The sequence below is a fragment of the Lithobates pipiens genome, unplaced genomic scaffold, assembly GCF_037356315.1.
Source record: "Lithobates pipiens isolate NorthernLeopardFrog02 unplaced genomic scaffold, aLitPip1_a1.2 Scaffold_18, whole genome shotgun sequence".
In the NCBI taxonomy this organism is placed as follows: Eukaryota; Metazoa; Chordata; class Amphibia; order Anura; family Ranidae; genus Lithobates; species Lithobates pipiens.
In genome coordinates, this window is record NW_027507758.1 from 432,796,694 (window position 1) to 432,811,817 (window position 15,124).

The following is a 15,124-nucleotide window of genomic DNA, read 5'->3' on the forward strand; positions in this document are numbered from 1 at the left end:
AGGCACCTCAATGTCATATACCGGGGGGGGGCAATTTCCCTATTCTGTGCTGCATCTAGTTATGCTCCCTTATTGTATATTTCCAAAGTGATTATGTTTTTATAATCTGAAATATGAATATTTTAAAAGCTTGAGAATAAATAGACAAGACAATATCATATCCTATAAAATATTATGATGGCTTTGAAAAAAATATTTTATTTTTATATTTTTGTCTTTTGATAGGTATTAACAGAGACTGTCCCCTTTCTTATGGAATATTTATCTGATCCCAGTTATAATGATATCATCCTTAACATACTCCTGGATATATCATCATATGAACCTCTAACACTGACTGGATCTCTTTCCACATTAAAGGAAGTCGGTGAACATTTCCCAGGACTTATTGGACAGATAGCAAAGATTTATGGAGCAGTGGGTCATGTGAATGAGGTATGTAGCTTCTGACTGTATATTGTAATTTCCAATTTAGCTAGTGTTTATCATATCCTTATCTTTAGTATTGCAGCAATAGTTCTGCTATTAGCATTTCATTACAAAATTAGGTCAAATGTTATAAGACAATGAAAGTTCGTGGTTGGTATGATGAAAACCGGATACTTAATATAATCTTGCAGATTAAGCAATACTAATGATCTAATACCTCCAACATAATTGCAAAATTACTATCATAGTTCAAATAAAAGTTATCTTTATATTTAGTAGTTTTGTAACTTTCATTTCTGTGAAGTATTCATTAAAAAATATTCAATTAATTTCATATTATGTTCCCATCTTATAAAGGGACCTAGGGTCTAAAACCCCAAAAATGTAATGAAAGAGCTAATCACAACTTCACAAATATGTACTATATGTATATAGAAATTTAGCAACGATTAACCACTTCAGCCCCGGAAGGATTTACCCACTTCCGGACCAGGCCATTTTTCGCGATACGTCGCTGCATTGCTTTGACTGACAATTGTGCACTCGTGCGATGTTGTACCCAAACAAAATTAATGTACTTTTTTCCCCACAAATAGAGCTTTCTTTTGGTGGCATTTGATCACCTCCGCGGTCTTTAATGTTTGCGCTATAAGCAAAAAAAGAGCAACATTTTAGAAAAATTTTTTTTTTTTACATTTTGCTCTAATAAATATAAAAAAAAAGAAAAAAAAAGAATTTCTTTCTCATTTTCGGCCAATATGTATTCTTTTCCATATTTTTCCACATCCCAATTAGGGTGTATTGATTTGTGCAAAAGTTATCAGGTCTACAAAATAGGGGATAGATTTATGGCATTTTTATTATTATTTTTTTTTTTTACTAGTAATGCCGGTGATCTGCAATTTTTAACGGGACTGCGCCATTGCGGCGGACAGATCGGACACTTTTGACACTTTTTTGGGACCAGTGACATTTATACAGATTATACAGTAATGCAATGATTACTGTATAAATGACACTGACAGGGAAGTGACGATCAAAGGGTTAAATGTTCCCTAGGGAGGTGTTTTATAACTGTGGGGGGAGTGGACTGACAGGGAGTAGACAGAGAGATCGTTGTTTCTAATCACTAGGAACAGACAATTTTACTCTACTCCCCTGACAGAATGGGGGATCTGCTTTGTTTACTCTGACAAATCCCCATACTTCCTCTCTGGGAAGCGATCGCGGATGGCCGGCGGACAGTGGCGGATTGGCTCCCTCCGCTAGCAAATGGGCACCTACAGATCGCCATGTATGCACCAGACGTCCAATGATAGCGATTTGTGCAGGAGAACCAACCTGCCGCAGTACAACAAAAATTACTGTGCAGTCTTCTTCCGTTGGATTTGTAGACAGGAAGCCATCCGTGTGTTTGTAAATATCAGTCTCCATATACCCTTTATTCAGTCATGAATATTAAAGGTTTTCTTATCTAAACTGATATCAACCACTTACCTACCAGGCACTTACACCCCCTTCCTGCCCAAGCCATTTTTCAGTGCTGTCGCAGTTTGAGTGACAATTACGCGGTCATGCTACACTGTACCCAAACAAATTTTTTATTATTTTCTTCACACAAATAGAGCTTTCTTTTGGTGGTATTTAATCACTGAAAAAATTTTTTTTTACTTTTTTTTTTCTCTCAGTAAATTTTGTAACTAAGTAACTTTTCTCCTTCACTGATGTGCACTGATTAGGTGGCACTAATGAGGAGGCACTAATATGCCGTACTTATGGGCACTGATAGGTGGCACTGATGAGCACTATTAGGTGGCACTGATGGGCACTAATAGGCGGCACTGGTGGGCACTAATAGGCAGCACTAGTGGACAGTGATAGGCGGCACTGCTGGGCAATGATAGGCGGCACGGATAGGCGGTACTGATGGGCACTGATGGGCATTGATGGGTGGCATTGATAGGCAACACTGATGGGCATTACTGATGGACATTGATTGACACCAGTGATGGGCATTGATGGGCAGCACTGATAGGTGGCATTGATTGCCAGCACTGTCTGGCATCGCTAATGGGCACTGATTGGTGGCACTTGTAGGCAGTGGTGGGCAATGATTGCTGCCACTGATAGCTGGCATTGGTGGGCAATGGTGGGCACTAATTGGTGACACTGTGCTGCACTATTGTAATCAAGGCACTGATGATCAATGCCCTGATTACATTCCTACATGTCCCCCTGTGAAGAGATGCCGCTGATTGGCTCTCCTCTCCTCGCACTCTGTCAGTGTGAGGCGATTACCAGCACTTCCTTGTTTACATAGGACCGGCTGATTGGACACAGCCAATCACATGTTTAAAGAGCTGTGGACGTGGCTCTATACAGAGATCGGGGTCGCGGCATGTCCTAGCAACACCACAAGGCTGCAATCTCTGAGCGCCCACAATCGCTGCACCGCACGCTGAGGGAGAGTTCGGCTTCAGGTGCCGACATGACGAGCGCCCTGGACAGGTAAGTGTCCTTATTTTAAAAGTCAGCAGCTGCAGTATTTGTAGCTGCTGACTTTAAAAAATAAAAATCGGTGGAACTCCGCTTTAAGGACAGAGCCTCGTTTTGAGATTTGGTGTTTACAAGTTAAAATCAGGTCTTTTTGCTAGAAAATTACTTAGAAACCCCACACAGTGTGTGTGTGTGTGTGTGTGTGTGTATATTTTATAACACCCTAGAGAATAAAATGGAGGTCATTGTAATACTTTCCATTACACTGTATTTGCGCAGCCGTCTTACAATCGCACTTATTCTGGAAAAAAAATACTTTTTCGAATTACAAAATAAGACAAGAGTGAAGATAGCCTAATTTTTTTTTTTTTTTCATATATTGTGAAAGATAATGCTATGCTGAGTAAATTGATACCCAACATATCACACTTCAAAATTGCGCCTGCTCGTGGAATGGCGACAAACTTTTACCCTTAAAAATCTCCATAGGCGATGTTTAAAACAATTCTACAGGTTGCATGCTTTGAGTTACAGAGGTGTTACATGTGGTTTGAACACCGTTTTCATATGCAGGCGCTGCTCACATATGCATTCACTTCTGCACGTGAGCTCGTCGGGATGAGGCACGTTAAAAAAAAAAACGTATTTATTTTACTTTATTTTTTATTTTTATACTGTTCTTTTATTCCTATTACAAGGAATGTAAAAAAAAAAAAAGCGATAGGACCTCTTAAATATAAGATCTGGGGTCAAAAAGACCTCATATTTACACTAAAATGTAATAATAAAAAAAAAAATGTCGTTTGAAAAAAAAATAAAAAAAGATGCCCCTTTAAGAGCTATGGGCGGAAGTGATGCTTTGACGTTGCTTCCACCCTGCAATGGTATGAAGCCGAGAGGGGGCCATTTTCCCCTCAGTTAGTTCCATACCACAGACTGAGAAGGATCCGATCGTCTCCACCGCTACCGACGGCTGTGAAAGCGGAGGCCATGGAGCGCAGCTAGGGGGGCCCTCTCCCTCCACCGATAAAAGGGATCTCGTGGCGAATCCGCTGAAGAGACCATTTTTATCTGAAAGCCGCCCGCCCACTGAAGAAGAGGATACCAGGGTTATTGCAGCTAGCTTCTGGCATAACAACAATACTCCTCTTCAAACAGCCGACGATGGTGGGCGGTCGGCAAGTGGTTAAGCTTTCGTAAATACGTTTTGCATACCTTTTACTAGTTTAACTTTAACATGTTGAAAAAATAATTTTAGGTCTGAAGATACATAAAACCAAAATATTATATATTTTTTGAAAGCAGACAAAATAGAGAATAAAATAGTGGTAGTTGCAATACACGATATTAACGCAAAGGTCTAGAAAATGCAACATTTCAGTACACAATGCACTAAAGTTAGGTTTAGGACAAGAAACACAAAAATATGGTAAAATATAAAAGAGCAGGTCACACTGAGTAAATAGATACTCAACATATCAAACCTTAAATTTTTTGTGGGCCTGTGAAATGGTGACAAAGTTTAGTACCCTATATTTTTCATAGGTGACACTTTAACAGCACCCTATAGGTCATCAGTTTAGCGTTATGGAGATTGTCTGGTGCTAGAAATATTGCTCTCACTCCAGGGTGCACGGCAATTTGTAACATGTGCATCTCAATTGATGTTTATAATTAGTAAGCGTCCCTGACATGCGCATTTATGTTTGTATGTGCGTATATGTGGAGATGGGGATTTGATGTGCTTGGGTGTAACTTACATTTTTTACAATTTAAGAAAAAGTTCTCTGTGTGTATATTTTTTAGTGACATGTTCTCTCTAATGAGACATTCGGGCTATAAAAGACAGTGGATGTCTCCCCTGTGCCCCACTGAATGTAATACAGTTCACATAACTCTGCATTACATGCTCTCCTGATCATACTGGCTGGGGAAACTATATACACACACACACACACACACACAGATACATATACCATATATATTCAAAACATGGATCAGGCTTCAGAGCCAAGGGAGATTTAGATGCACAGCTAAATCTACCACAATAGAGATTGTGTGGCATTTACTCCAGCATTTGGTCATTTGCATGGCATTGGAAAGAGTCTGGAGCAAGTTTAGTAATTTTTTTTAGCTTTACAGCACCAGGGACATAACACACCTCTAACATAAGTTTGTTCCATATCTGCCTGGCTACTGGAGGTTAACTTCAATCACTGTGAGTGTGAAAAAGTTGTGCCGTTTGCCCGCACTTTCCAGCCACCTTCTCTATTCATAGAACTCAATGTATTCTTTCCCAGAATGCCATGTTCTGTGATTGGAGGAGGCAAATCTTGTAATTTCTCTTCCCGTCCTACATTGACAGAATGCTTTGCATTCTGGGAAAGAAAAAGACATTCTATAAGTGGAGGAGAAAGGCAGAATGGTAGGGTGAGCAGTACAATGCTTTCACATTTGCAAATGTTACCATAGCAGTGCCAAAAGACCAGTGCTATGGCGAGGACACTGTAGCAGTAGTGAGACCATGTCTACATTATGTAGCAGCCACCAGGACACACTTCATCACAGGTAAGGTATGTCCCTGGTGCTGTATGGCAAAAAAAGTTAACTAAACTTCATCTTTTATTGACCAGCTTTAGCAGAATAAATGGGAATCCTAGTTGCAGCAAGTGCCTGTTTAAGCGCTTATATCATATTACAGGAGTCATATACATTTTTCATTGGAAAAGTTTTACCAGAATAAGCATATTTCATTCAGATAGTTGGCTGTTGGTGTCACAAAATATAAAAGAAAAATGTAAGAGGTGACAAAAAAAACAATTTTTTTTATGATCCTAAAAAAAAGCATTTTACATAAGAAAGGGCCTTAGTTTCATCTCAAAGTGAGGGGAAAAAAAAAGATGGTTTCTTTCTACTGGCACAAAAGCAGGATTTTTCTCTCTTCTAATATTTAAATAAAATATCCAAAATATCATAAAATAGAATGCATATTATTGTGTATTTTTATTTAATTCATTTTATGCTTTCAGCACTAAAAAAACATCGTTGGGCTCGCTCTCTGTGTTTTAATGTAAAAACAAAAAAAAAAACAAAAAAAAAACTGCTTCAGCCAAAACGAAATGGCATAAAATACTACATCCCTACATGTATGTAAACACTTTGCTTGAAGTTCGGCTTGATAACAGATGTTAAATCCATTCACTAAAATCTCATATAAGCTTGTACATGTTATGTAATTTTAGAAGTTGTTTTCAATCTTTTAAAATCTACAGCTTTTATTAAAAGAATAGCTGGTGATCCTGCCATGAAGTTCTTGTTCACATACTTTCTTATAGTGTGACAACTGTGCTCCAACTAGGGTTGCCACTTCATCCCTTTAAAACCGAACACATATTGATTACATAGGTTCTGTGGCTAAATAAGGTGGTAATTAAACTCACTTGATGCCTTATCTGCATTAAATTGGCCTCAGAAGTGTAATTCTTATGTGTTCGGGTTTAAAGGGATGAGGTGGCAACCCTAGCTCCAACTGTGCTCCTGTGTTGTCACCCTGTGTCACATGCTCTCCTGGTTGTGACCTTGTACAGGTACAGTTCAATGTTGTTGCTATGACATACCTAGTCCACAGCAACGATGCGTACCTCTGGAGTGCATGAATGTCGACAGGAAGAAGCTAAAAAAAAGACTGGCAGATAACAGTAGAATAATAATACAAAATAGGAAACAAAAAGGCGAAAATTGTATTTTATGAAAATAAAAACATGGAAGTTATCTAAAGGCCTGTACACACGATCGGACTTTTTGACAACAAACATGCAAATTAGCTGTTTTGGAGCAACATCCGACCGTGTGTACGCTCCATCGGACAAACTTTTTTGGTTTTCATCGGACTTTTGTTGGCTGTGCGAACAGACAAACTTTCAGATGGAGCAAAGTCAGATGGAGCAAAGTCTGATTGTGTGTACAGAAAACCATAGGACTTTTGCACAAAGTACAAACAGGCATGCTCAGAACCAATGCAAAAGATCACACAACAATACAGAAGTTGACCAAAGGTGGCAGTAAAGAGCAGAAAACCCACATGATTAGGTGAAAGTTGGCTGAAAAAGTCCTGCTGTGTGTATGCAATACAAGTTCAGGGCCGGCGCCCTTTGTACAAAAAAACCAAGGGAAAGTTTGTAGTCCTATCGTGTGTATGAGGCTTTAGTTACATAGTGAGAGAGATTTACTAAAACTGGAGCTTGCAAAATTTGGTGCAGCTCTGCACAAAAATCAATCAGCTTCAATATTTTATTGTCAACGCTTAATTAATCAGACTGCATAGCTGCCCCAGAAGCCTAGTACAGTACACACTAGTCGTTTTTTTTCCGTTCAACCCAACAGGGCTCAGGAGGAGCAACTGTACTAACCCCCCCCCCCCCCCCCGTCTGAACACTCTGGTCAGAGTGCTGATCGGGAGCCGATCGGCAGACCTTTTTCAGTCATGCCCCTTCGACAGGTACACAGGGGCTGAATGTCGGCCGGTTTCTATTGCTGTCCGTTATTGGCCCCTGTGTACTAGGCTTTAGTGCTTCAGTTTTAGTAAATCTCCCCCACTGCTTTACAGATACTGATATGTTGCTTGGATAAATTGTGATTTGCAGAACTGAATCCAATTACTGCAAATTGTTCCTTCACTTGATTACACTGTGTGTAATATGCTCTAAATGCTGAAGTCTCTTCTAGTATGTGGATTCTTGATTAAAGTTTATTATACTTGGAGGGAAATTAAAGCAATCTATAATTTCATCGCTGCCAGATAGAAAAAACAAACAGCAGCTATTTGTGTTCCAATTTATGAGGATTTTAAATGTACAATATAAAGTCTTTCATTGTGTTACTGCAATGAATATGTAATGCAAATATATACTCATATGTTATGTTTAATAATCACATACTATTCTGCTCTAATTTCATCTTTCTTAAGTTAGTGTTACAAATGAAAAGTAACATCTTTTTCGGGGGGGCCAATCCAGGAAAGTCAATGACTGCTTTACAATAAAAAAATAAAAAAAAAAAAAAAAAAAAAAGATCAAACAAGAAAGAATTATGTAAGCACCACAGTCTCACCTGATCAAAGCTTTCCCAAATTGAAAGAACAAAATAAACAAGGAGAACTCAATGACCATTTACCTGTTCAGTCATAAATAATTATTGGAAAATAATAATAAAGGGCTTCCACACATAGGTGCGAGGCATGCTGAGATGCACGCCGAGCATCAGGTACACTCTCATGGTGCCGGACCGGCTTCTGCTCTCTTTTACATCTTATATTTGCTGTACCTTACACTGAAGGAACTGGATTTGTAAGTGCTGCTTTTTAAGCTATTAAAAAACTTTACTACACTATTCATGCCTTTCTGTGGCCTTTCAAGGGGAGCCACATTTTGCAGATGAATTGGATGTGAGCTGGTTCTTCTAAGGAGTTACATTCACATATGCATACCACTTTCGTTTGGATTGAGATTTGGTTGCGCTATAAACAGCTGGTCTATGCTGTAAGACCCATGAAGGGGTACATCAGATGAAAGAGGTCTTCTGTTTACTACATGCCTGGTGATCACTTGGTGGCCCGATACAATCTGGTGAGCGTTTTGATATACCACTTCGGGTGAAGCACTTTACTTTGAAGTACTTGAAGCACTTATATTTAAAGCATTTAGCAACTATATTCCACGCCCTTTATTATTATTTTCCATTTTTGTTTATTCGTTTTTACTAATTTTAGGTGCATTATCAGTTTATGATAAGTGTATGACATTTGAATTGGCACCGTACCCATTTTTCTTTGTATCAAAAATAATTATTGTAATGCTTAGGACCTCTGTTAGGTCCACAGAAAGCAGTAAAAACTATCGGGGAGAGAACATTGTCATCGGGACAGGAACTGAGGGTCCAGACAGCAACAAAACTCTCCATTTGAAGATTTTCCTTTACTTCTTGACCTGCTCACAGCATTATCCCCGGGGGCAAGAATTGAGGAAAAGTTTCCTTGACAAAACTTCAGACAGCAATGAAAAGTGGAAAGAGGTTCTAACCGTTCCTCACTTGGTCTCAAAGTAGAAAGCATGGCTCAAGCTACACTTTTAGCAACTCTAGGGGGCTAGTAATTTTCCCTACAAATGCTATCTCTTGTCCTCCACAAAAAAGTTTATTAAAGCATGTAGAATTATTTTAAAGTAAATACTCTCACCAGTTATCACCAAACTATCTCTACAGAGCTTAAAAAAAAAAACATGAGCCCACAATCCAAGGTCCCCTTTCATGTACTAGGGCTAATTTTGGACAGAGGCCAATTAGCCTACCTGCATGTCTTTGGGGTGTGGGGGGAGTCCGGGGTGCCTGGGGGAAGCCCATGCAGGCACAGGGAGAACATGCAAACTCTAGGCAGGTAGTGTTGTGGTTGAGATTTGAACCAGCAACCCTTTGTTACTGCTAGGTGAGAGTTCTAACCACTACACCACTGTGCCACCCCTAAAGGTACTATGTAAAAGTACTATGTAAAAGTACTAGTTTCATCACCACTATCAACAAAGATGATTAGTTAATTCAGTTAGATTTAGTTAATTCAGTTTTGTTGAAAAAAACTTTCAAGTATGTTTTTTATTTACTTTTCAGGAAATCTATCATAAAAGTGATAGCTGCTTGGCTATCACACAGCCTCTTGAGCCTCCCAACTGGATGGGAAAAAGTATGTAGTTCAGGTGTTCTGACTTCACTTTGATTCACAGATTGCATGTCTTTTCTAAATTGATGAGTCAGATCATACTGGAACCAAAGGGTCAACATGGCAGTCAGCATTGCCACAAGGCTATCTTTAGCAGTTTACAGATATCTCACATAACATGTTTCAAAATGAATCTCTTTATTAAAAATTAAAATAATTAAACATCCAATAGAACTTAATGCAGTTAAACAAAATCCTCATTTAAAGTTGAACTCTCCAGCCTTGGAGCCACCCTCCCATTTTTCCCAGAACACACCCACCTTTATTTATTTAATGATTGATTGATTTTTATCATAGTCAATGGACATTGCAGGTCTTTCTTCCTCTTCTGGTGGGAAGATCCTGAATATTGCAGAGACCAGTGCCATATAATGTTATTCCTGACAGCTTGGGTTCACAGGGCTGGGGATATTCTTATTATTTTTTAATTTAAAGTCTAGCATTATTTAAAAGCAACTCTCAATGTAACATTCCCCTGCAACACCCATCATATTATTATTATTATTATCATTATTATTATTATTATTATTATATATAAATCCTGTATAATAATAATAATAATAATAATAATAATACGATGGGTGTTGCAGGGGAGTGTTACAGTGAGAGTTGATTTTAAATAATGCTGGACTTTAAATTAAAAAATAATAAGCTGGAGTTCAGTTTTAAAGTAGTACTCATAAAGTAAACCTGTGACAAATCTGGGAAATTTAAGCTGAGCGTATAATGACAAAACACATATATTTTATTTGGTTACATTTACTGAATACCACATGCAAAGGTAATCACATATTCATCAATAAAAGCAGATCAAGTAATATGAGCCCCCCTATCAGTGCAGTTAAATTTGGGGGTCCCTCCAAATAGAAATAAATTACAGGACAAATAAAAAAAGTAAACTGAATTGAATGATCAGCCACATTTGTTCTAAAAAAGAATATAAATTAGGTTAAAAAAAGGCACTTCTGATTTTTTTTTTCCACAATTTTATTGACTAGAAGAATACACATTACACAGGTAATTGGAACTGGCAAGTCATACATCACAGTTATGCATCACATTACAATATTTACAAAAAGTCTTTCTTCTTGCACTTAGCATCTGCAAAATATTTAACTAACTCATCAAACTGTTTCATCTTAAGGACACTGCTCTCGACTGCCAGTAGGCACAAACCACTTCGTCTTTCATGGGTCTTTATCAATACCATTTTGCTGAACGACCTTTCTCTCAAGCAACTAGGGACCATCATGATCAAATATAATTTAGGAGCTACTGTTTGTTAACCCCTGGAAAGGTATCATTAAGCCTTTCATTGTGTAATAAAACTGCCTGTTGAGATGGAGTGAGACATGACCAGAGTTTGGCAAAGGCTGCAAACTGGACAATATCCTCAACAAACACACTACTGATTTCTCAAAGGAAAGCACTAGTAAGTTTCTTAGCCTCAGTTTTTATCTCTGCATCAGGTAAACTACATAAGTCGACTATTACTTTGAACCTGTCATACATTGATTGGTATGCTACCCTGCACTCAGGGTAGGCAACAGACAACTGATCTAAAATAACATTGAACGTTTCATATCTGAATATTTCTCTGGGAGAAAAAACAGTTTCCTCTGAGACTGATGTTGGGCATCATATCACTTGTTTCTCTTTGTTGACCTGTCGGTAGATGATTTGTAGTCTGCATTGCCACAGAAGTTCCTGGCATCCAGTTCCAGTTTTTCATACCTATTTCAAAGCGATTCCAAAAACTTTTTCAAAGAATCAATTAGATCCATCACCAAGGAAGTCTGGGGCCCTGTTTACCCCCTCATAAGTCCCACACTGCTCTTTATTAGCACTGGTTGATAGGCTTTTGTTCACATTAGAGAGGGTCTCAATTCCCATTATAAATTAAAAAAAAAATTTTAAAATCTACATGAAACAGGTAAAATGCAGGTCTGAAGGAGGTCAACTGTACCTGTCAATGAATTTTGAATGATCCCAGAAGCATTTTTAACTATTGTCAAACTGATGTCAACACAGGCCTTAGTCATTGATGCTAATCACACTGTAAAGGGCCAAGATGTAGGCTTAGAATTAAAGGGGGGATAGACCCATAGCCTAAACCACTCAAAGTTTGTATGTAAAATTAGATCCATTTTTTACAAGTCAAAATATCTATTTATTCTCTTTTGAGGGACACAGGATTGCTTGATCTTCCAGGTTAAACTGCCACTTACAAGATGAATGGACACTGGAAAAAAATCTGTGGACTAACCCTGCTCAATACTAGCAAGTATCAAGTGTTTGCTACTGTCCTTGGGAGAGTGGCTGTGTTTTCTTCAGCTCTGACTTCAACGGACATCAAGGACACTTAAATACATGTCCCAATCTTTCCAGAACATCTACATTTTCCTACATGTTTCTGTGAGGCCTCTACATTTGCAATGTGTTGCCCTTATTGTCACGGTACTACTCACAGTGAGCCTACAGGCGAGCAGGTGACATGTGATCCCCCAGGGCGTGGAATCTAAGAGCCAGCCGATGTTCCGCCAGGGACCCCTCATGAAGGTTTGGGCTTAGCTGCATGCTAACCCCAGGTCATGACCCCCGGATTCACCCGGCTCGCTAGGGAAGTACCAGAAGACACTGTTAGACAAGGATGGATGGATGAAACAAAGGAGAGACAGATAGTGAGCCAAGGTCAGGGCGGGCTGCAGACAACATAATCAGAAAAATCCGGGTCAGTACACAAGAGATCAGTTCATGAGAGGTCAGGTAAAACTGGTTACACAAAGGGAGCTCAGAAACAAATGTTGCTCAAGCAATGAGTAGCTGGTTTGAAAGAGATTTAAATAGAGAAGCACATGAGGGGCTGGACAGGAAGTAGCAGGAAGGAAACATATATTAGGCAACAAGTGATGGGCGGCGACACCCATAGCTGCAGAGTGCACAGAGCTGAACACCAGCTAGTGGAACAGCAGATGCCAGCCGACCTACATCAGTAAAGTAAAGACACAAATCAGCTCTGCAGCTGATCTGTGACACTTATCTTGTCTGCACCTTGGGTGTTCACCAAGATACTATCCTTAGTATTAGCCCTGCTGTGCTCTAGTGGCATTCTCATTGTGGGATACTTGAACAACCTCCTTTTGAGGGTACAGTCGATGTGGCCTTTTCAGAAAACTGTGGCTTAAACTGTCCAGAAGTAGTGTTGGGTGAACAGTTGGAGCTGAGAAAAAGTTCAGCCTGAAAATTGGCTGTCCACCCATTTGGAGAGCGCTTGAAGTGGCAGGGCGTTTGACCGGTTGTTCGGCCCACCGAACGCCCCACAATGCACTGTCCACCACACAGTGCATCATAAGCCCTGACTGGCTGATGCAGAGAAGGCTTTGCCCAGTCAGGGCACAGAGCACTGTCCGAGCCATGACTGAAGACATTCTTGATGATTTAGCCCAATCTTGGCTCATTGCTCATAGACCCATCCCACGCTATAAAAGGTTCCTTACCAGAGGAGCCATTTGCAGTGTGATGTTGGAGTGGAGATAGATAGAACAGGGCTCTGTTTATTGCTTCTAGCGAGTTAGTGTGTTATAGTGTGCTATTGTGATTCTATTGTAAGTGTAGAGTGTCAGTGTAGTTTGAATATAGTGATAGGGCAGCATCAGTGTATTGCACCTGTGCAGTTTTACTGTAGTGTCAGTGTAGTGCGTCAGTGCAGTTTTACTGCAGTGTATTGAAGCCTGTCAGTGCAGTGTGTCAGGGCAATTTTACTGAAGTATATTGAAGTGCGTCGGTGCAATTTTACTGCAGTATATTGTAGTGCGTCAGTGCAGTTTTACTGTAGTTTAACCACTTCAGCCCCGGAAGAATTGACCCCCTTCCTGACCAGAACACTTTTTGCGATTCAGCACTGCGTCGCTTTACCTGACTATTGCGCGGACGTGTGACGTGGCTCCCAAACAAAATTTATGTCCTTTTTTTCCCACAAATAGAGCTTTCTTTTTGGTGGATGTGATCACCTCTGCAGTTTTTATTTTTTGTGCAATAAACAAAAAAAAGCGACAATTTAGGAAAAAATACATTCTTTTTTACTTTTTGCTATAATAAATATCCCCTAAAAATATATAAAAAATTTTTTTTTCCTCAGATTAGGCCAATACGCATTCTTCTACATATTTTTGGTAAAAAAAAATTGCAATAAGCGTTTATTGATTGGTTTGCGCAAAAATTATAGCGTCTACAAAATAGGGGATAGTTTTATGGCATTTTTATTGATAATTTTATTTTTTTACTAGTAATGGCGGTGATCAGCGATTTTTATTGTGACTGCGACATTATGGCAGACACATCGGATAATTTTGACACGTTTTTGGGACCATTGGCATTAATACAATCAATGCTAAAAAATTGCATTGATTACTTGATAAATGTCACTGGCAGTGAAGGGGTTAACCACTAGGTGGCACTGTAGGGGTTAAGTGTGTCCTAAGGAGTGATTATAACTGTGGGGGGGGCTGGCAAAAAGACTCACTATACGGTATCAGGGGAGGCGGTGATGCGGATGTGAGAGAGGAGAGGGGAGGGGCTTGACTGCGGCGTCCTCGTGGGAGATGGAGGAGGTCCCGAGGAGCAAGCCGGAGATGAGCACAGTGAGAGGGCGCTCTGCTCCGGCGTGAAGACCGATCATCCACGCCGACCCCCAGCCCCGTCCTCCCCGATCGAATAACCGCCAACAGTGATTCGTGGGTTTATGGCCGGCCCGTTCGTTTACCCGCCTGCCACTCAGCAAGCAGGGCGGGAGTGACTGAAGGGAACGGCGGCACGAGCGGCATGAACTGGGAACAACACTAAGGCGGACGGGAAGTAGGAGATTCTTTCGGAGATAGCGGAGCCTCCCCCGGACCCCCCCATGAACCCACTCAGGTCCCCGGTCCCCTCTGTGAGGACACAGAGGAGGGAAGATAAGGTCAGATCTTTCCATTTGGCAACTGCTTTAATGTGATTGAATGTTCTTACAGACAAACACAGTAATGGGACGGACAGTGTGATGAGAAAAGATAAGCAATATTGCAGAGGTCTGTAAGGGAAAAAGTGGTAATCCTGGTAACTCAGAACCCGGTTCCAGGAGGCAATGTTTAAAGCATAGAGGGACTAGGTCCTCGCACTCTCTTGATCCTCCTTTTGTTCTCGCTTTTTCTATGTCTGGCTGTTTTTTTTTTTTTTTCTCTCCCACGGACTGCTGAAGCTAATTAAGGGGACAGTACCACATTTCACATTTCACATTTTCAAGGGAGCTGGTGTAATTATGGTATAAAAAGTAGGGCTGCGGAAATTAACGATTAATTGTTCGATTAATCGTTAATTTCTTTGATCGATCAAAATAATTTTGATCGAGGACGATCCGCGGAGTGAGCTCCGCAGTCTCGCCCATAGGAAAGGCCG

The 15,124-nt window shown here is 39.9% G+C and overlaps 1 protein-coding gene across 4 annotated transcripts in view; it reads left to right on the top strand.

Moving 5' to 3' along the window:
* Positions 1-15,124, top strand: part of VEPH1 (ventricular zone expressed PH domain containing 1) — a 554,211-nt gene that overhangs the window by 175,493 nt on the left and 363,594 nt on the right. For 3 of the 4 annotated variants that reach the window (XM_077488095.1, XM_077488092.1, XM_077488093.1), the window contains exon 6: positions 226-435. In XM_077488095.1, coding sequence (XP_077344221.1) covers positions 226-435 — 210 coding nt within the window. The remainder of the gene's footprint in view (positions 1-225; positions 436-15,124) is intronic. The other variant, XM_077488094.1, reaches the window with a different exon arrangement.